This window comes from Myxine glutinosa, chromosome 5 (genome assembly GCF_964187855.1).
Source record: "Myxine glutinosa chromosome 5, kmMyxGlut1.1, whole genome shotgun sequence".
NCBI lineage: Eukaryota > Metazoa > Chordata > Myxini > Myxiniformes > Myxinidae > Myxine > Myxine glutinosa.
In genome coordinates, this window is record NC_136265.1 from 93,768,622 (window position 1) to 93,788,941 (window position 20,320).

General features: G+C 44.2%; 1 protein-coding gene across 4 annotated transcripts in view; it reads left to right on the forward strand.

Annotated features, from left to right (window-relative positions):
• The first annotated feature begins 13,634 nt into the window (after window positions 1–13,634).
• The window catches only part of LOC137427336 (uncharacterized), a 111,995-nt gene continuing 105,309 nt past the window's right edge, over window positions 13,635–20,320 (forward strand). Inside the window, exons 1-4 of one of the 4 annotated variants that reach the window (XM_078777125.1) lie at window positions 13,635–13,716; window positions 15,466–15,590; window positions 16,313–16,609; window positions 18,889–19,010. Coding sequence is in view for 3 of the 4 variants with exons in the window: in XM_078777126.1 (XP_078633252.1) it covers window positions 14,054–14,124; window positions 15,466–15,590; window positions 16,313–16,609 (493 nt within the window). In the remaining variant the exon portion in view is untranslated. Of the gene's footprint in view, window positions 13,837–13,980; window positions 14,125–15,465; window positions 15,591–16,312; window positions 16,610–18,888; window positions 19,011–20,320 lie in introns of those variants that run through there. The other 3 variants (XM_068116771.2, XM_078777124.1, XM_078777126.1) reach the window with 3 other exon arrangements.

Sequence of the window (20,320 nt, forward strand, 5' to 3'; positions counted from 1 at the left end):
CCATGACGATCTTCTCCATTTTGCCCTATTTTCTGCATCTCGCCTTGTTAACCCCATTGCCCGCATTTCTTTTTCGACCATCTTTAGCCAAGTCTTTCTCAGCCTTCCCCGTCCTCCACTTCCACATTAATTTCCATCATTCTTCTCAACCAGTCACTTTCATCCTTCCTCAACACATGACCAAACCATCTCAAACTGTTTCTCTTCACAGCATCCATCACAGGCTCCATTCCCATCATCTTTCGCAATTCACCCTTTGTCTTCCTCTCTGTCAACAATACTCCGCACATCCACCAAACCATTCGCATTTCCACCCTTTCCAGCCTTCGTTGCTGCTCTACGTTCATTACCCATGTCTCGCTCCCATAAATCATAACACTTCTCACACATGCAGCATACACCTTCCCCTTCAGCTTCAACGACACTCCCCTCTTCATCAGCACGCCACTCAGTTCCCGAAACTTCTTCCATGCACATCTCACTCCAGCAACCGTTGCCGAGTCTGATCCACCTTCTCCATTCAGCATGTCTCCTAGGTAACAAAATGTTTTCACACCTTCCAGCTTCACGCCGTCTCCAAGATCCAACTCAACATTTCCTCCATCTGCAGCTTCCTCTGTGCACACCTTACATTTGAATGTAGCTGCCACACTGGTTAATGACCCTCACAAACCACTACATTTTTGATGAACCCACTCAGCACACGTTGTACATTGAATGGAGTTCACTCCGACACCCTTCCTGCAAACAGCACATGGCCACTTCCCAGTTCTTTCCACCTCACCACATGCTTCACCACTTGCCATCACCTTCGCCTTTCCGATATTCACCTTCAGACCTTTTGTCTCCATACATTCCTTCCACTTGTTCATCTTTTCCTTCAGTCCATCCATACTTTCTGCAATCAACACCAGATCATCTGCATACAACAACTCCCACGGTAAACCCTCCTTTACGTTCTGAGCCAGCACCTGCATCACAGTTACAAATAGTAGTGGACTTAGTACCGTTCACTCTTTATTTCCAGTTCACTGATGTTCTCAATGCATGTACCGGTAATCACTATTTTCCTCCAATCGCCATCCTTTTGGGCTGCTATGATACCCCAGAGGTGTGCACACGGCTCTGAGCTGTCTTGCCTTTGCTTGAATCTCAGCCCAGCTACAAACTGCCTTCCTGTTTTTCCACATGCAGGAAATACATCAATATGTGCACCATCTCTCGTATGGAGGTTAAGCTGGGGGTGCTGTCTGTTAGCATTAGTTGGTGGATGTTAAACATACCATGGCGTATTTGGTGAAGAGTGGGCGAGTTATTATGGACACTCTGAACAACCTCCAAATACCTGACTGCTCACTTGGTCGAGTAACCTTTAATGGAGTGTCAACCACCTCAGTATTGTAATCCTCGCTAAGAAACTTCTTTAACATCACAGACACTCTGTGTGAAGCTAAAGTATACTATCTGGTGATGAGTGGCCTGTCATCTCCAATCCCATTGTCCAATAAATTCTCACATTGTCATCTTCCCTCTTCAGAAGGATTCAATCCTGGAAATGTCACGTGTTCGTCCAAAATGTCTGGTTCTGGTTTTCTTTGTGGTCTGATTTCCTTTTTGCTGCACGAGCACGCATTCCAAAGCTAAGGCAACCATTTTGTATTTGTCGTCGTCTAACTGTTATCAATTATTACTTGTGGCGATGTTTTATCCATTGGTACCCGTGTCTTCTGGTGTTTATATTTTATTATTTTGTATTTATTTAATGTGTGGATCTCGATCGTCCCGTCACGTGTTTGTGGCACTCCACTAGTCTCACTTCAACTCTCTGCCAATAGGCGCCCGCAGAACTACGTAACTTCCGGTTGGTGCACCCTTCACGACAACAGTCACGTGATTGGATACGTTGAAAACAAACCACAAAAGGGCACGTGTTACAGCTTACTTCCGGTATTCTCGCCCTCATATATCACGATCTCATCACCTTTTCCCCCCCCGTTCTTTTCCCCTCACACTTTTCCTTTCCACATCTTCTTCACCCACACGATTAAAGTAAATTTCTGTAAAGGTCTTCCTCTCCCCAAGTTTCTGGCTTGGCTTTCTTATGATTGGCATTATGTACTGCGTAGCGACGGCTGGAGACGTGGCTTTGGGAGTCGGTTGCTTGAACCTATGATGGTGGAACGTCCTGTGATAGCTTGACTTTGTCTCTAACAAACAACTTTATTCAAGCTGTGTCCCTGATCTTACTGCGGGCTTGTGGGACTTCAAGCCTCTCCTGCAGGGGTGTTCAGTTACCAATGTTTCTAGGAGAACACTCGCCAAGTGGATGCAGAACTCCATTCGAAACCGTTGTTAAGGAATGGCTGGCTTGCCAAGCGATAGCTAACTGCTTGGTAACTGGACACACCCCTGCAATGAGGGACAGCCGAGAGAAAGGTACTGTATCTGGTCATCCAACAACTGGGAAAAATCACCAATAAACAACAACAACCTTGCAGTGACGTTGGGTACCATTGGGGGTGTATCTTCGAGCCTGGCTTGTCGAAACTTATTTTTCCTCCTTTTTTAAGCGATGGATAATTTTTCTGTAAAATATATTTTATGAAGATAATAGTCTTGAAGCAACGCTCTGGTACTACACACTGATGGGGTAAGATAACGCTCGAGAGAAGTAACATATTGTCACGTTCCTGGCTATTAAAATATTTCCAAGGAACGGATAGCCGAACAAGCTGTTACTCCGAAGCCTTCAGTTCAATTAAGTGGCGGAGTTAATACACGAGGGGGGGGGGGGGGCGGATGCTGAAGAGCACTTACCTGCACAGATCCCACTGGCAGTCTCCAAACCCTGCAATAAATAAACTCAAAACGAGGCGAGATTAAAATGTACAAAATGCCGGCTTTATTAATGAGATGCCGGTTAAAAAGAAAAACGGGATAAAACTAAAACTCCTGAATGGGACGTCCCCACAAACCGACTTGGAAACAGATGAAAGGGAAGGATAACTGAAAATAAATGGGGGTGTGTGCACTTAACTCTGATCACTTGTGGGGTCTCGCCAGGAATCGTCCAGGTCCCGGGCACGCAGTCTGGACGCGGCTCTGGCGTTGGCGGGAAATCTGCTCGCTCCCACGCTGCTATGCCTCTGTACGCCCTCGTTCACTCGGCCGCGTCTGCTGGCGCACAACAGGCCTTCTGCGTGAATTGAACGGGCCACGTGCAGCTCACTCCTCCAGACGTGCCTGTCTTCGTCGTCTTTGGTGGGAAACTGCAGCCCTCAGTCCGCGGCTCTGCCTCTGCCTCTGCACGTCTACCAGTGGTGTCTCCGAATACGGCCTGCCCGATCGCTTCCTTGAGCCCGTGGTCCAAGCACAACCGTTTGCTTTAATGTCCAGAACAAGAAGAGCAAGAAGGAACGTCGACACACGACGGTCCACTGTCATCCAGAATCGAGAGAGAAAAATGCCGACTGCCTGCGATCAAGACTAGAAGCAGAGAGAGAAAAGGTCCGCCAGCGCACTCCATTATCGTTAAGGTTCTGATGTCATTTGTCCTTCTTTCCCCAATCAGCCAATCTCTTCTTACTCGTCCTTTCCTTCAATCAAGAACCCTGGCCAATCACGGCTCCTCGGGACGTGGCCTCGGCCTGCCCGTCGTGCGCGCTTCCAAAGTCAATGTCATTAGCAGCAGCGCTCAATGTCCTGGCTTCCGGTGGTTTTATTATTAATTAGGGCGATTTTAACTCATGTCTAATGCGGTGCCATAAGGGACATAGGAATAAATTAGAGGGAACAACATACAAGGATTTAATTAACATAATCCCTCAGCTAATTAACATGCCCACCCCCCACCGTGATGGGGACGAATATACAAGCTTAATCCGAACACACGGTCTAAAGAAGTACTTATTACATCAAGGCTTCTACACGACATTTGGAGCACTGAACTATACAAATCTACCTGGTCAAAAGTAATCACTGCCTACCCCCCCCCCCCCCATAAATGTAACAATATTGTTCCGTTTATGGGGGTAGGTTTGAGAATACCATAGAAAAGGTAGGATTGAAGAAATAGTATGTGACCATGTGACGTGTAGTAGCATCTCGATGTACATAAGCAGGGAAAAATGTAGCTCAAGGGGCTATAATCGTGAGGGGCGGAGCTATAATCGTTCCCTGGGCGTGGGTGGAGCTATAATCGTTCCCTGGGTGGGGGTGGAGCTCAACGACTGGAGGAGGTGTAAGTGTCGTCGAAGGAGGAGCCAGGGACGGGCGGGAACAGAAGACAGTGAAGCTCGCTGTTCTGTGCAGAGGCTGAGGAGAAGGGGGAGGAGTCAAGACAAGCGCAAAAGGAGTGCAGAGGAACTCACTGTTCGGAGGAGAGAGGCTGAGGAGAAGGAGAGAAAAGATTGAGGGCTTGTGAGGAGAACTGGAGGAGTTCTGAGCCATTGGAAGAGTTGGAGGTTTAAGGAGGTCGTCCTGCCTACCTGCCTTGGTCCCTGGTGTTGTCTTGTCCTCCCCGATTGCCCGCCCATCGTCCTGCTCGAATCCTCACCACTGTGATTTCGTCCAGCTGTCACCTCACCTTGCTCATCACCTCGCCCATTGTCGTTGTCCTGCCTACCTCGACACCAGTTCCGTGCCCCATTTTCCCGCTCCCACGTTGCCACAAAGATAAGTCGCCCGGTTTTATGTCCCTTTTCCCCGTCTGTGACCGTGACTGAAAGTGAGGCGCCTTAGTCAATAGGATTTATGTTACCTCATTATTTTACCACATTGTATATGATTATTATATTGAATTCATTTTCCCTGGTTTCTTCGGGCTTAAACCCGCTTTCTGTCAGAGAAAGCACTTTGTGGTTCTTCCATCCCGTGCGTGCCATGACCGCCAAATTGGATATGGCCTCAGGAGTTAACAGCCTGTTTGGTCATTCTTCGTTTGCCAGGTAGTAAGGGCATTTTATGAGATATTTCACAAATCTGTTAACTAAATTGTTACCAAAAAATTTCTTCACCAATATGTTTGTAAAGGTGTGTAATAACATGTGTTAAAATGTTGAAGTTGAACTCTCGTGGGAAACCCAGAAAAAAAGCTGTTGAATTCGGGTACCGAAAAATTATTTTCGAGAATTTTTTTTTTTTAAATCGGCCCTTAAGTAACTTATGAGGGGTCAAATAAGGGTTTTTCATGATTCTGAGTTGATTGTTAACATTTATATTTTCACTTTTACATTTACACACAAAGTAGCTCACTGAGGGTGAGCACCCAGCATTTGTGGCCAGAAAAACTGTTTCTCATTCTTCCTCTGCTCCGTCCACCTTGTGACTTGGCTGCCTTCATTAATGTCTGCTCAATGCAAATGTCACACCATGTGCCGGACCACTCATGACTTGAGTAATGGACAACGTGGTTCCCGTGGGCAGTGAGACGTTCTAAGGTGTCTTTGTAAGCAGGCAAAGTTTCTGGTTCCTTCATGAGTTGACAGTACAGCCGTGCGCCCTTGGCATACTGATGATGGCCTGCAGCGGCAAAGATGTGAAGCATCTTGGTAACAATGCAGGACAGATGCCCATTGTGGTCTGCAAGTCGCTCGGTTCTGATAAAGACCTTGATCACATCTACCATGTGGTGGTACTCCACCCAGAGTGCAGGTGTTCTTCCTCCTTTTGCGAGTCGTTTGAAGGTTTCTTCAAACCTTTGCTCAAACACTGGCACTACTGGGTCTGAGTGTCTGGCTCCCATCTTCCCATCAGCCACCTTCTCCATGAAGGTCTTCATGTCACCATGCTCCTCCTCAGTGAAGGCAAGTTTCATGATGTGTTGATAGATGGCTGCATCGATGAGGAGGTGAACACGGATTGCCTTGTCAAAACATCCTCCATCCATGATGTGGTTGGCTGTCGTACTTCCAGGATAGATCAACTGGATCACATCTAGTAGTCCAGAATCTTCCATGATGTTACCCATTGATCCAAGATAAGACTTCAGCAGGTGAAAACCACCCAACCTTGGAATGACGGGTAGATTTGCCTGCTTTATTATATTCACAGCCTTCAGCCAAATCGGAAGATCAAAGGTCACTATAGCGACCCCAGCGCGCCGTATGCACTCTTTCAGAGTGGTGAAGATGGTGTTGAGGTCATTAGGGTCTCCTTCAATAACTGGGAGGAACTCGATCTGTGTGCTCTGCTTTGCATCATTAGCATGGATTCTCTTCATCCAGCCATTCCAGTTGGAGTGTGGGAACTCAGGATCGTTGGCTTTGATCACCCACCCCGCTGCCCAGAGTGTGTCACCTGGAGTGAGGAGTGGCTGAGCATGAGCCAGGGAGGAGGAAAGCTCAGCGAGGGGGAGAAACATGATCGCGTTCGTTCCTATCTGTTTCCTGTTCGTAAATGGAATAATCTTTACTTCAGTTCCTCTCAGGATCTTAGCTTTGTCGAGTGCCTTCAACTTCACCCGGGGGAAAGCTGCTGTTGTCTGTGGATCTGGCAAAGGTGGTGCCGGAGAGGTGACTTCGATCCAACCCATTGAGTGAAAGGGAGTGTTTCCGTGAATAGAGACAATGTTTAAATCTATATTGTCTCCAACAAACTGAGTGACTGCATTGTTTGTTTCCCCGACCTCCATAAAGACCACCTGATCATTACTTGACAATTCACTTTCACTGGCTGGCACTTTGGCTGTCATCACTGATTGATCCTCAAGCGCAGCATCAACCGCAACCTCATCATTGATCTGTTCATCGGTTTCCTCCACAATGGTGTCAAGAGTGCCAGAAGTATCTGGAACATCATCTCCACTCCTACTATTAAGGAAGCAGTATTTGTAGTTTTGTGTCTCCGTGTAAGACTCAGTGTATCCCAGCCGGTGGAACTTGTTGAGCATCCATTTTGACCCAAATCTATGATCAAGTTGTATGGCAAGCCCCATTTGGTGTGGCAATACTCCAGACCGAGGTCGACAGGCCTTAATAAAATTCTGCCCCCAAACGGCAACTCTTTCGTCTGTCTTGACAATCGGTCTCAAGAACATCTGAAGGCTTGCAGGAGCAAGTATCAGCTGACTATCGATGTCAGTCATACTGTGTGTGGTGGGGTATGACTTTGGACCTAAATCAATCAAGGCAATATCATTGGATATGAACTTGAGTGCTGTCTTTATGATCTGAGTCATCTCATCTCCATGGTCAAGATTAGCATGATGCTCTCGCAGAATATTGTCGGTGCCATCTTTGAGACAGAGTACATCTGCCCTTCTTTCCTGTGTTGTGAAATACAAGGTGTCTTCGTATTTCTCTAGAAGTTTTATCTTTAGCCAATGCTTTGAATAAGAAAGGCTCTTCTCTGGTGACTGATCAAACTCCTGCGGCTTTTCATGGACTTGGTCCATGTTCATTACCCCATGCTCTAATTCTGAGTCTAACCATTCGCAGAATTCAATAAAAACTGCCTCTCGCTCCTCATCAATACTCCTCTGTCCTCTCTTCCTTTTTCCTTCCTCATCAGTCTTGGACAAACTGTCACCTCTCGCAAACATAAGTTTGCATCGCAAATGGTACAGTGTTTCTTCTGCTACCAAGTCGTTGATCCCTTCCAGTCGTCCAGTGACTTCAGTGCCCCAGTCATCCCCGCGACTCCGTGCTGTCTTCAGCAAGCTTGCCTTCAGTGTATCTGCAGTCAAATTATCTGGCACTCTGTATTTCTTTCTAGCTTGTGCTGGATTATTTTTGTAGAGCTGGGCTGGTTGGTTGCAAAGAATGCATACATCCTTATACAGGAGGTCAACTGACTGTGATCTTCTAGAACTGCAGCCAGTTGATGAACTGAACTCACAAGTAGTGCGTCTTCTCTTCAACTTTGATGACTCTTTCTCTGCCTTTGATGCTTGAGCTGACTTCTTGGTGGTTGCAACAAAGTTGTTGTACAGATCATTTTTACACTTCTGGTGGTACCTCAGTTTTCCTTCCTTTTGAGCCTCCTTCATACGTTCCACAACAGTAACATTTTCGACAGTTTCTGCTTGTTTCAATAAAGTTGAGTATCCCTTTGGAGTTGCCTGTATGAGCCTTTCAGCTGGTGTATCCGAGCGTGCACAGATGGAGCAATTGAGCACAGGTGGAGTAACGTCTTCATCCATATTGCTAGACTCCATGTCCTGCAAAGTGGAAAATGAGATATATTTAGAAATTATTTTTCCACAAAGGAGTGTCTGTGGTGAAATATAAATGTTAACAATCAACTCAGAATCATGAAAAACCCTTATTTGACCCCTCATAAGTTACTTAAGGGCCGATTAAAAAAAAAAAATTCTCGAAAATAATTTTTCGGTACCCGAATTCAACAGCTTTTTTTCTGGGTTTCCCACGGGAGTTGACCTTCAACATTTTAACACATGTTATTACACACCTTTACAAACATATTGGTGAAGAAATTTTTTGGTAACAATTTAGTTAACAGATTTTCATATGTTTCCCTTACTACAGGGGTCTTTACCAATACGGTATATTATGAAAGAGAAGAAGAATTGTCATGCAAACCTGTGGTAACATGTAACCAGCAATTGTACTTGGTAACTCGAAATGGAGTCGATCGTTGGATCTTTATATGGACGGGTCGAAAGATCCTGCTATTGGGAGAACTGCTGTCACAGTATGGTTCCCCGACCTCAGGGTGGTTTGATCAGTTCGACCAACGGACCATCTGTCGGTGTTCTCCACCAAACGATCCACCATAGTTATGGCTCTGGAATGGATCATTGATTGGTGGGAATGCCCATGTGGGCATTGGTGTGAATGAGGCCTGTGATAAGGCAACGAAGCAAGGCCTCAAAATCGACAATGCGACCCAAATCCCTCTTGGTCCATCAGAAATAGTTCAGTAAAGGACAAGATTGTGAATACATGTCAATTTCAGTGGTACACTGGCACGAAGGGAATATTTTGTTACACGGTGCAACCAGGTGTGAAACCTCCGGTTAAACTTCCGAGGCTTGCCCGAAGAGATCAGGTAGCTCTCTGTAGGTTAAGACTCGGGGACGCCTCAACATGTGACCATTGCAGGGATTCTGAAGATCTTACCTATTTATAAATGGCCCACCATATGAGGGATCCCAAACCTTTGACCTTTAAAAAATTGCCTGCTCTGAGGAATCCCAAAGATTTGACCTATTTTAAATGGCCCACCATATGAGGGATCCCAAACCTTTGACCTTTAAAAAATTGCCTGCTCTGAGGAATCCCAAAGATTTGACCTATTTTTAAATTGCCCGCTATATGAGGAATCCAAAAAATTTGACCTATTTTTAAATTGCCTGCTCTGTGAGGAATCCCAAAGATTTGACCTATTTTTTAATTGCCTGCTATATGAGGAATCGCAAAGATTTGACCTACTTTTAAATTGCCCGCTATATGAGGGATCCCGAATATTTGACCTATTTTTAAATTGCCTGCTATGAGGGATCCAAGCATTTGACCTATTTTTAAATTTCCCGCTACTTGAGGGATCCCGAATATTTGACCTATTTTTAAATTGCCTACTATGAGGGATCGAAGCATTTGACCGATTTTTAAATTTCCTGCTACGTGAGGGATCCCGAATATTTGACCTATTTTTAAATTTCCCACTACTTGAGGGATGCCGAATATTTGACCTATTTTTAATTTGCCTACTATGAGGGATCGAAGCATTTGACCGATTTTTAAATTTCCCGCTACATGAGGGATCCCAAATATTTGACCTATTTTTAAATTTCCCGCTGCATGAGGGATCCCGAATATTTGGCCTATTTTTAAATTTCCTGCTATGGAAGGATCCCGAATATTTGACCTATTTTTAATTTGGCCATGACGTGAGGGGGGGATCCACAAGATCTGACCTGTTTTAAATTGCCCGCTATATGAGGGATCCCGAATATTTTACATATTTTTAAATTGCCTGCTATGAGGGATCGAAGCATTTGACCGATTTTTAAATTTCCCGCTACATGAGGGATCCCAAATATTTGACCTATTTTTAAATTTCCCGCTGCATGAGGGATCCCGAATATTTGGCCTATTTTTAAATTTCCTGCTATGGAAGGATCCCGAATATTTGACCTATTTTTAATTTGGCCATGACGTGAGGGGGGGGATCCACAAGATCTGACCTGTTTTAAATTGCCCGCTATATGAGGGATCCCGAATATTTTACATATTTTTAAATTGCCTGCTATGAGGGATCGAAGCATTTGACCGATTTTTTAAATTTCCCGCTACATGAGGGATCCCAAATATTTGAGCTATTTTTAAATTTCCCGCTGCATGAGGGATCCCGAATATTTGGCCTATTTTAAAATTTCCTGCTATGGAAGGATCCCGAATATTTGACCTATTTTTAATTTGGCCATGACGTGAGGGGGGGGGGGGGTCCACAAGATCTGACCTGTTTTAAATTGCCTGCTATATGAGGGATCCCGAATATTTGCCCTATTTTTAAATTCCCCACAATGTGAGGATCCCAAATATTTGACCTATTTTTAAATTGCCTGCTATGAAGGATCCAAGCATTTGACCTATTTTTTTATTTCCCGCTACATGGATCCCGAATATTTGACCTATTTTTAAATTTCCTGCTACATGAGGGACCCTGAATATTTGGCCTATTTTTTAATTTCCCACTATCTGAGGATCCCGAATATTTGACCTATTTTTAATTTGGCCATGACGTGAGGGGGGGGGGGGGTCCACAAGATCTGACCTGTTTTAAATTGCCTGCTATATGAGGGATCCCGAATATTTGACCTATTTTTAAATTCCCCACAATGTGAGGATCCCAAATATTTGACCTATTTTTAAATTGCCTGCTATGAAGGATCCAAGCATTTGACCTATTTTTTTAATTTCCCGCTACATGAGGGATCCCGAATATTTGACCTATTTTTAAATTTCCCGCTACTTGAGGGATCCCGAATATTTGACCTATTTTTAAATTGCCTGCTATGAGGGATCGAAGCATTTGACCGATTTTTTAATTTCCCGCTACATGAGGGATCCCAAATATTTGACCTATTTTTAAATTTCCCGCTGCATGAGGGATCCCAAATATTTGGCCTATTTTTAAATTTTCTGCTGTGGAAGGATCCCGAATATTTGACCTATTTTTAATTTGGCCACGACGTGAGGGGGGGATCCACAATATCTGACCTGTTTTAAATTGCCTGCTATATGAGGGATCCCGAATATTTGACCTATTTTTAAATTGCCTGCTATGAGGGATCGAAGCATTTGACCGATTTTTAAATTTCCCGCTGCATGAGGGATCCTGAATATTTGGCCTATTTTTAAATTTCCTGCTATGGAAGGATCCCGAATATTTGACCTATTTTTAATTTGGCCATGACATGAGGGGGGGATCCACAAGATCTGACCTGTTTTAAATTGCCTGCTATATGAGGGATCCCGAATATTTGACCTATTTTTAAATTCCCCACAATGTGAGGATCCCAAATATATGACCTATTTTTAAATTGCCTGCTATGAAGGATCCAAGCATTTGACCTATTTTTTAATTTCCTGCTACATGAGGGATCCCGAATGTTTGGCCTATTTTTAAATTTCCTGTTATGTAAGGATCCCGAACATTTGACCTATTTTTAATTTGGCCACGACGTGAGGGGGGGGGGGGGGGGTCCACAAGATCTGACCTGTTTTAAATTGCCTGCTATATGAGGGATCCAGAATATTTGACCTATTTTTTAATTCCCCACAATGTGAGGATCCCGAATATTTGACCTATTTTTAAATTCCCCACAATGTGAGGATCCAAAATATTTGACCTATTTTTAAATTGCCTGCTATGAAGGATCCAAGCATTTGACCTATTTTTTTAAGTTCCCGCTAAATGGATCCCGAATATTTGACCTGTTTTTAAATTTCCTGCTACATGACGGACCCCGAATATTTGGCCTATTTTTTAATTTCCCACTATGTGAGGATCCCGAATATTTGACCTATTTTTAATTTGGCCATGGCGTGAGCGGGGGGGGGGGGGGGCACAAGATCTGACCTGTTTTAAATTGCCTGCTATATGAGGGATCCCGAATATTTGACCTATTTTTAAATTCCCCACAATGTGAGGATCCCAAATATTTGACCTATTTTTTAATTGCCTGCTATGAAGGATCCAAGCATTTGACCAATTTTTTTAATTTCCCGCTACATGAGGGATCCCGAATATTTGACCTATTTTTAAATTTCCCGCTACTTGAGGGATCCCGAATATTTGACCTATTTTTAAATTGCCTGCTATAAGGGATTGAAGCATTTGACCGATTTTTAAATTTTGCGCTTCATGAGGGATCCCAAATATTTGACCTATTTTTAAATTTCCCGCTGCATGAGGATCCCGAATATTTGGCCTATTTTTAAATTTCCTGCCATGGAAGGATCCCGAATATTTGACCTATTTTTAATTTGGCCACGACGTGAGGGGGGGATCCACAAGATCTGACCTGTTTTAAATTGCCTGCTATGAGGGATCCCGAATATTTGACCTATTTTTTAAATTGCCTGCGATGAGGGATCGAAGCATTTGAACGATTTTTTAATTTCCCGCTACATGAGGGATCCCAAATATTTGACCTATTTTTAAATTTCCCGCTGCATGAGGGATCCCGAATATTTGGCCTATTTTTAAATTTCCTGCTATGGAAGGATCCCGAATATTTGACCTATTTTTTATTTGGCCACGACGTGAGGGGGGGGGGGGGATCCACTAGATTTGACCTATTTTTTAATTTCCCCACAATGTGAGGATCCCGAATATTTGACCTATTTTTAAATTCCCCACAATGTGAGGATCCCAAATATATGACCTATTTTTAAATTGCCTGCTATGAAGGATCCAAGCATTTGACCTATTTTTTAATTTCCTGCTACATGAGGGATCCCGAATATTTGACCTATTTTTAATCCACGATGTGAGGGGGGGGGGGGGAGGACCACAAGATCTGACCTGTTTTAAATTGCCTGCTATATGAGGGATCCCGAATATTTGACCTATTTTTTACCACAATGTGAGGATCCCAAATATTTGACCTATTTTTAAATTGCCTGCTATGAAGGATCCAAGCATTTGACCTATTTTTTTAATTTCCCGCTAAATGGATCCCGAATATTTGACCTATTTTTTAATTTCCTGCTGCATGACGGACCCCGAATATTTGGCCTATTTTTTAATTTCCCGCGATGTGTGGATCCCGAATATTTGACCTATTTTTAATTTCGCCATTACGTGAGGGGGGGGATCCACAAGATCTGACCTATTTTAAATTGCCTGCTGTATGAGGGATCCCGAATATTTCACCTATTTTAAAATTTCCCGCTACATGAGGGATCCCGAAGATTCGCCCTATTTTTAAATTCCATTCCACAAATAAACAACAACAACCTTTCAGTGACGTCGAACTCTGAAAATACCAACAGAGGTGTATCTTCTAGCTTGGCTTGTCGAACCTTCTTTTTCCTATTTTTTTTTTCAGCGTTGGATATTTTTGTGTGGAATACATTTTAACAAGATGAGTCGCCAGAAGGAATGCTCTGGTAAATACACGTTGGTGGCGGTGAAAGAACGACCGACAGACGTAACGATATACTGTAATACTAATAGAGAAGAAGAAGAGTCGTACATCCGATTATTTGGAAACGCGCAGGCGCAGCGAAAGAAACATTTTACAAAGTGAGTTGTGAGTTGGGGAAGAGTTGTGGAGATTTCAGGTTTCAAACATCTTCATGAGTAACACCAAACCTAGTGTTAGATTATAACACGTTTCTTAACCACATATCAGCGATCGCAATGGTAAGTGCGTGACTTGGTCCGTGATGTCCATGTTTTCTGACCACCATGTGACCAGTGGTGGCTTTAGTCATTCAGACTTCGAGGCCCCATTAGACATTTCAACCACAGAGTTACATTTCATCCACTAGAGCGCGTGGTAAAATTAAATAATGGCTAAATTAGAAAGCTCGGCCGCCATAATCGTTCCGGGCAAAATTTCGTCTGAAGTGGTTGAAAGATGCCGGAAAGCTGCGCTTGCTATGGTTGTGTCAACCGAAGGAGGAGGAACGGTGGAATTTCTTTTCATAAGTGAGTAGTGTAGTATTTGTGGAGCACAGAACGTCAAACGACAACGAAGAGTTAGTTGTACTTCATGACTAAATACTAGGCCATAACCACGGTAAAGTTAACCGTAGTCGTCGACTGACTGACAACATTGTTTAATCCAAATAATGAACGACTTGGATAAATCATGTTTCAGTTCAACATTAAAATGAATAATCGTAGAAATAAAAACGAGTTTAATTTAACGAGTGAAAGCTCAGACTCGTTTTAGGCATTTTTAACGTAACACGGATGTGAGTTAGTGTCGGTGTGCTGGAGACACATTTATTGTACCGTGTTCAACGCAGTGTTTGTGATTCTGTCTGTGAGAACTGAGAAGGTTTTTGGTACTAAATATATTCATAACTAGCACAAGTACTCGTTGTTGCCCTGGAGAGGGAGGGGTGGGGGAAGGTGGAGGGATAGAGTGGAGGGAAGAGGGGTTGGTAAAGGAGGATGGGGGAAGGGAAAGGGTAGAAGCAGGGGAGGAGTAGGGGGAAAGGGTAGGAGTACGGTAGGAGGAGGGGGAAAGGGTAGGAGGAGGGGGAAAGGGTAGGTGTAGGGCAGAGGAGGGGGGGGGGGGGAAGGGTAGGAGTACGATTGAGGGAGGGGAAAGGTTATGTGTAGTGTATGGGGAAGAGGAAACGGTAGAAGTAAGGTAGGGGAAGGGGAAATTTGAGGAGTAAGGTAGGGGGAAGGGGAAAGAGTAGGTGTAAGGTAGGGAGAAGGGGAGAGTGTGGGAGTACGGTAAGGGGAAAGGGTATTGGGGAGGTGGTAATAGGGAAGGTAGAGAGCAGTGGTGAGGAGGGGGGTGGGGTGAGGGTGGGAGATGTATTGTACATATATATTTGGGGGAGCTTTGACAGGCCCCCTCATTTGGGGGGGAGTGGTGGGGGAGAAGGGAAGGAGGACAAATTTACCCATGTTAAAAGTGCATTAACCTCTGCCACAACCACCAATGGATTGGGAGTCCATCCACAGCCATGTCCATCCGCAGCCATTGTAAGGTAGGGAGAAGTGGACGTCTCAACCATTTATCGGACATGCATTCACCGATTTGTTCAAACTTGGCCTACAGATAATAAATGATGGCTTACATAAGCGCATCATGTTTTTTCGAGATCAGATCCAAGATGGCCGACTGATGGCCATTTTGTTACTGAAACGTGTTCCCAACCATTTCTCGGACATGCATAGTCCGATTTTGTTCAAACTTGGCACAAGCACAGTACATGACGGCATACACGTGCACCTCCCTTTATTTTGAATGTAAACAATTCCAGAGTTACCGATGTCATACATGTCCTTTTTTGTTACACATTTCAGATTTCCTCTCCGTGATCCGATACTGCTCGCCAAATGGCTTGTAAAACTCAGTCGGGCCAACTTTCAGCCCACAAAAAATCATGTTGTTTGCAGTGAACATTTCACCAAAGACGATTACATCACAGGTACTGAAGACGGCTTTTTCCTTATCTAGTTAAACAGGTGAATAACTGAAGTATTATTAAGGTTTTTGTTCGTGAATTGTGTACTCGTTATTGTCAAGGTATAAACAGTAGGTTGCTTTAAAAATAACATCAATTGATGCCGATTCAACATGGACGTTTCACATTTATGGGATGAACAAAATGTTGTTCTCATCACTTCAGATGTATTTGTGAAAAAAGATTGTGAGATTTGTCCAGATTAAAAATATTTTAGGTATGTACAATCAAATTGGCAATACAGGCTAATTAAGCAACAAACAGTTTTCCAATAAGTCTCTTTAGACGGAGGTTTTCTGTGAGTTGTACATTATTTGTACCAGGAAAGGTTCTGAGAGCCTCAGGTTCTGAAGTTGGTTGGGGGTTTTGATTATATGTGACATGTAACATACACTTCCCATCTTTAACAAGAATTTCCTTACAAAGCCGCAGATATGATTTGCATGTTTTGCAATGCATCCCCCACTCGCTCCCTCTCCCCCCCGACCCCCCCCCCCCCGGAATGGCCTCGTGTGATGAATTTAAAGGATTATTAAAATGTGTATATGACCCACAGAAACCTAAACCTTTCATAATTGAGTTAGCTAGCATTGCTTGTACATGTATTCAGTAATATTTGGTATTAAGTATATTTGTGTGGAGGGTGCAACCTCATGTTTCATTGTCTTTTTGATTTCTGTTTTCAGGCATTCATCCGAGAAATGTCGACCCAACGGTGACAAAGCATGACCTTTTAAACAAAGCAATCCCTCAATTATTTCCAACTCGCAAACAAACTCTCATCAGGAAAAGGAAACCTCCATGCAAGAGACGTTTGCCAATCGATGATACTGATGGGCCAGGCTCTCCATCTCCCTCAAAGAAAGCTCATTCCGATGACCATTCCTACAGTTCATCAAACAGCTTATTTGAGGAAAAACTCCAAAGGTCAAGAAAAAAACTGGATGAGACTCGAAGAGAATTGCAGTCATCAAAAATGGCAGGTAAAAAGAGGCAAATGCTGGTGGAATCATTGCAGTGCACATTTAAATATTCATCAGTTTAAAAGAATGTCTTTCAACAATGATCTAACTGCGGATACTAAGGTCAGAGAGGGCATCTGTTTGATTAATTTTCTAAATTGCAACACCAGTTACTGTGTTAAAATGTAGACCATACAGGGGTATATCTAAGTTCAGGTAGAAAGAAGGGTAAGCAGGGAGAGTGTTCGCAAAATTTTGGGAAGTTGACATTTGTTTCCAATTTATTGGATTCACTTTTTAAAAAAGCAAACTTTGGGTGGTGTGGGATGCATCGGTACAAAAATGGGCCCCTGATTGTTTTTCACACATCTGGGGATTGATCAACAACAACAACAACAGGCATTTTAAGGCCATTTTCCCTGCAAGCGGTCAAGAAAAGTAGCCTTGCGGGCCCCATGGGGGGTAGCCTTGCGGGCCCCATGACGATCTTCTCCATTTTGCCCTATTTTCTGCATCTCCCCTTGTTTAACCCCCTTGCCCACATTTCTTCTTCCACCATCTTTAGCCAAGTCTTTCTCGGTCTTCCCCATCCTCTACTTCCTTCTACATTCATTTCCATCGCTCTTCTCAACCAGTCACTTTCATCCTTCCTCAACACATGACCAAACCATCTCAACCTGTTTATCTTCAGAGCATCCATCACAGGCTCTATTCCCATCATCTTTCGCAATTCATCATTTGTCTTCCTCTCTCTCAACGATACTCCGCACATCCACCAAACCATTCGCATTTCCACCCTTTCCAGCCTTCGTTGCTGCTCTACGTTCATTACCCATGTCTCGCTCCCATAAATCATAACACTTCTCACACATGCAGCGTACACCTTTCCCTTCAGCTTCAACGACACTCCCCTCCTCATCAGCACGCCACTCAGTTCCCGAAACTTCTTCCATGCACATCTCACTCGAGCAACCATTGCCGAATCTGATCCACCTTCTCCATTCAACATGTCTGCTGGGTAGCAAAATGTTTTCACACCTTCCAGTTTCACACCTTCTCCAAGATCCAACTCAACATTTCCCCGATCTGCAGCTCCCTCTGTGCGCACCTTACATTTGAATGTAGCTGCCACACTGGTTAATGACCCTCTTAGACCACTACATTTTTGATTAACCAACTCAGCGCACATTGTACATTGAATGGAGTTCATTCCGACACCATTCCTGCACACAGCACACGGCCACTTCCCAGTTCTTTCCACCTCACCACATGCTTTACCACTTGCCATCACCTTCCTTCCTCTTCCTGGCATAAATCCAAACTGCATTTCTTCGATCTTCACTTTCTTTCTTATCCTCCTCACCAACACCCTTTCCCATACCTTCATTCCATGCTCCAATAACTTTATCGCTCGATACGAGCCACACTCCAGAGGGTCACCTTTCCCCTTGTATAGAGGGACGAGGGTACTCAGTTCCCAAATCCACTGGAATGGGGCCTTCTTTCACCACCAGATTACAGATCTCTGTCATTCTCTTCACACCCCAATTTCCCGCTGCCTTCAACATATCTCCCACAACTCCTGTCGGCTCTCCCGCTTTTCTACTCTTCATTGCTTTTATCGCTTCCTCAACTTCCTTCTCAGTTATCTTCTCTGCCGGTCCTAAAACTGGGTTACTCTCTATGTTGCCATCCCATTCATTCTTTGTATTCAACAGCATTTTCATATATCTTTTCAATCTTCCTTTAATTCCATCTGGGTCCACAACGATTTGTCCCACTTCATCCTTCAAGCATCTCACCCCCATCACATCATACCTCTCTTTCGCTATCTGCTTTGCAATCCTGAATACCGCTCTCTGACCCTCTTCCGAATCGAAGCGTTCTCCAAACATTTTCCTATATACCTCTTGCACCTTTGCCACCTCTTTGAAGCCTTCTTGGCTGCCTTTTAACTTTCATGCTCTGCTTTTTCTTCACCCGTACTTTTCGCCTTCTGCCACTCCTTGAACTTCTTCCTCTTCTCGTCAATTCTCTTTCCAACTTCATCATCCCACCACCATATTTCCGAGTACCTCGGTGGTCCTTTTGTCCATCCACATACCTCACCAACGGCTCCCAACAGACTATCTTTCATTGACATCCAACCACTTTCAAGCTAAACCACATCATCCTCCACCATACTCAGCTTCTCTTTTAATGCCTCCCTTACTGTCACCTCTTTCAACCTCCACACTTTCATTCTCGGTTGGTACTTCACCCTCCTCGCTCTCCTCGCACCTTTCACCCTTATGTTGCAGACAACCAAGTGGTGCTGTGAAACAGCCTCCTCCCCCGGGATCACCTTTGTGTCCCAGAGGTGCCCCCTATCTCGCCTCCGCACCATCAGGTCGTCAACGGTTGTCGACGACCCACCTGACGTGTATGTAACAAGCTTATTATCCTCTTTCAGGAACTGAGTATTACAAATCAACAAGCCAGTTCCATCAGCAAACTCCAAAATCCTTTCACCTTCTCCATTCCTCACACCACATCCATAACACCCCATGAACTCCCTCAAAACCGTCCATACTCCTTCCCACATGTCCATTTAGGTCTCCTCCTACCACAACAACTTCCTCATCTTTCACGTTTTCCATCAGCTTCTCTATTGCACACCAGAACTTGTCCTTCTCTTCATCGCTCCGACCAACCTGCGGAGCATACCCCGAGATGACGTTCACCAAGAGCTTTCCAATCATCATTTTCACCATCATCAACCTATCACTCACTCTAGTCACACTCACCACACTGTCTACAAACTCCTCAGAAAACAGGACACCAACACCATTCACGCCCTCCAGGCACCCTTGCCACACAAACTTGTATTTCTGTCCCTGCCTACCCTTCACCATTCTCACAACACTTCCCTTCCATCTAGTCTCCTGCACACAACTTATGTCCACTCTTCTTCTGACCAATACTTCCACCACTTCTCCAGATCTCCCTGTCATTGTCCCTACATTCCATGTCCCAAACCTCAGAAACCGATCTCCACGTGGGCCATCAGATGTTTCGTCCTCATAAATGGAGTGATTTCCTCCCTTGCTTCGATTGGGTTCCCCATCTTGATTTTTGATGAGAGGGAGTTGGGTCCCCCACGGGGTACTTCGGGCTGTACCCTGCCCATATGTAGTCGTAATTGTCATGGTTCTCTTTTTTGACGCAATGTTTTATGGCCAGTTGCCCTTCCTGACGCCACCTCTTACGACACGCAGGGATACGGTGTACCTATTCTAAACTGGGGTACACACCGGGTTGAGAATGTTCTATGCTTGCGGCTAACATGAAGCATGCAAAGCAGAAGCAGCCATGGATAAAGAAAGAAAAACGAACCATTATAATTGTATTTGTAGTCATTTCTGAATGGATGGGAAGATTAAATAAAAACAAGTAGAGAAACATTCAAAGTACACCACCCCCATGCCAAATAAATAAATAAAATATCCTCCAGCGAGCGACATAGCCCTGGTGCCTTCGGCACCCAGCGATCTCACGATGCATCACAGGGCGCCGGAATTGGGAGGGAGCAGTTTAGTTTAGTCGGCTTTATTCATTTGGAGGCTTCAAGCATGGGACCTTGGGGACACTTCAGCATGGGTGTCAGTCGGCATGTAGGTGATAGCTTTCAACATTGCTTCTGTCCTCAAAACTGAGTTTCCAGATAGCTGAACGTCTTTCACAGCAGACATC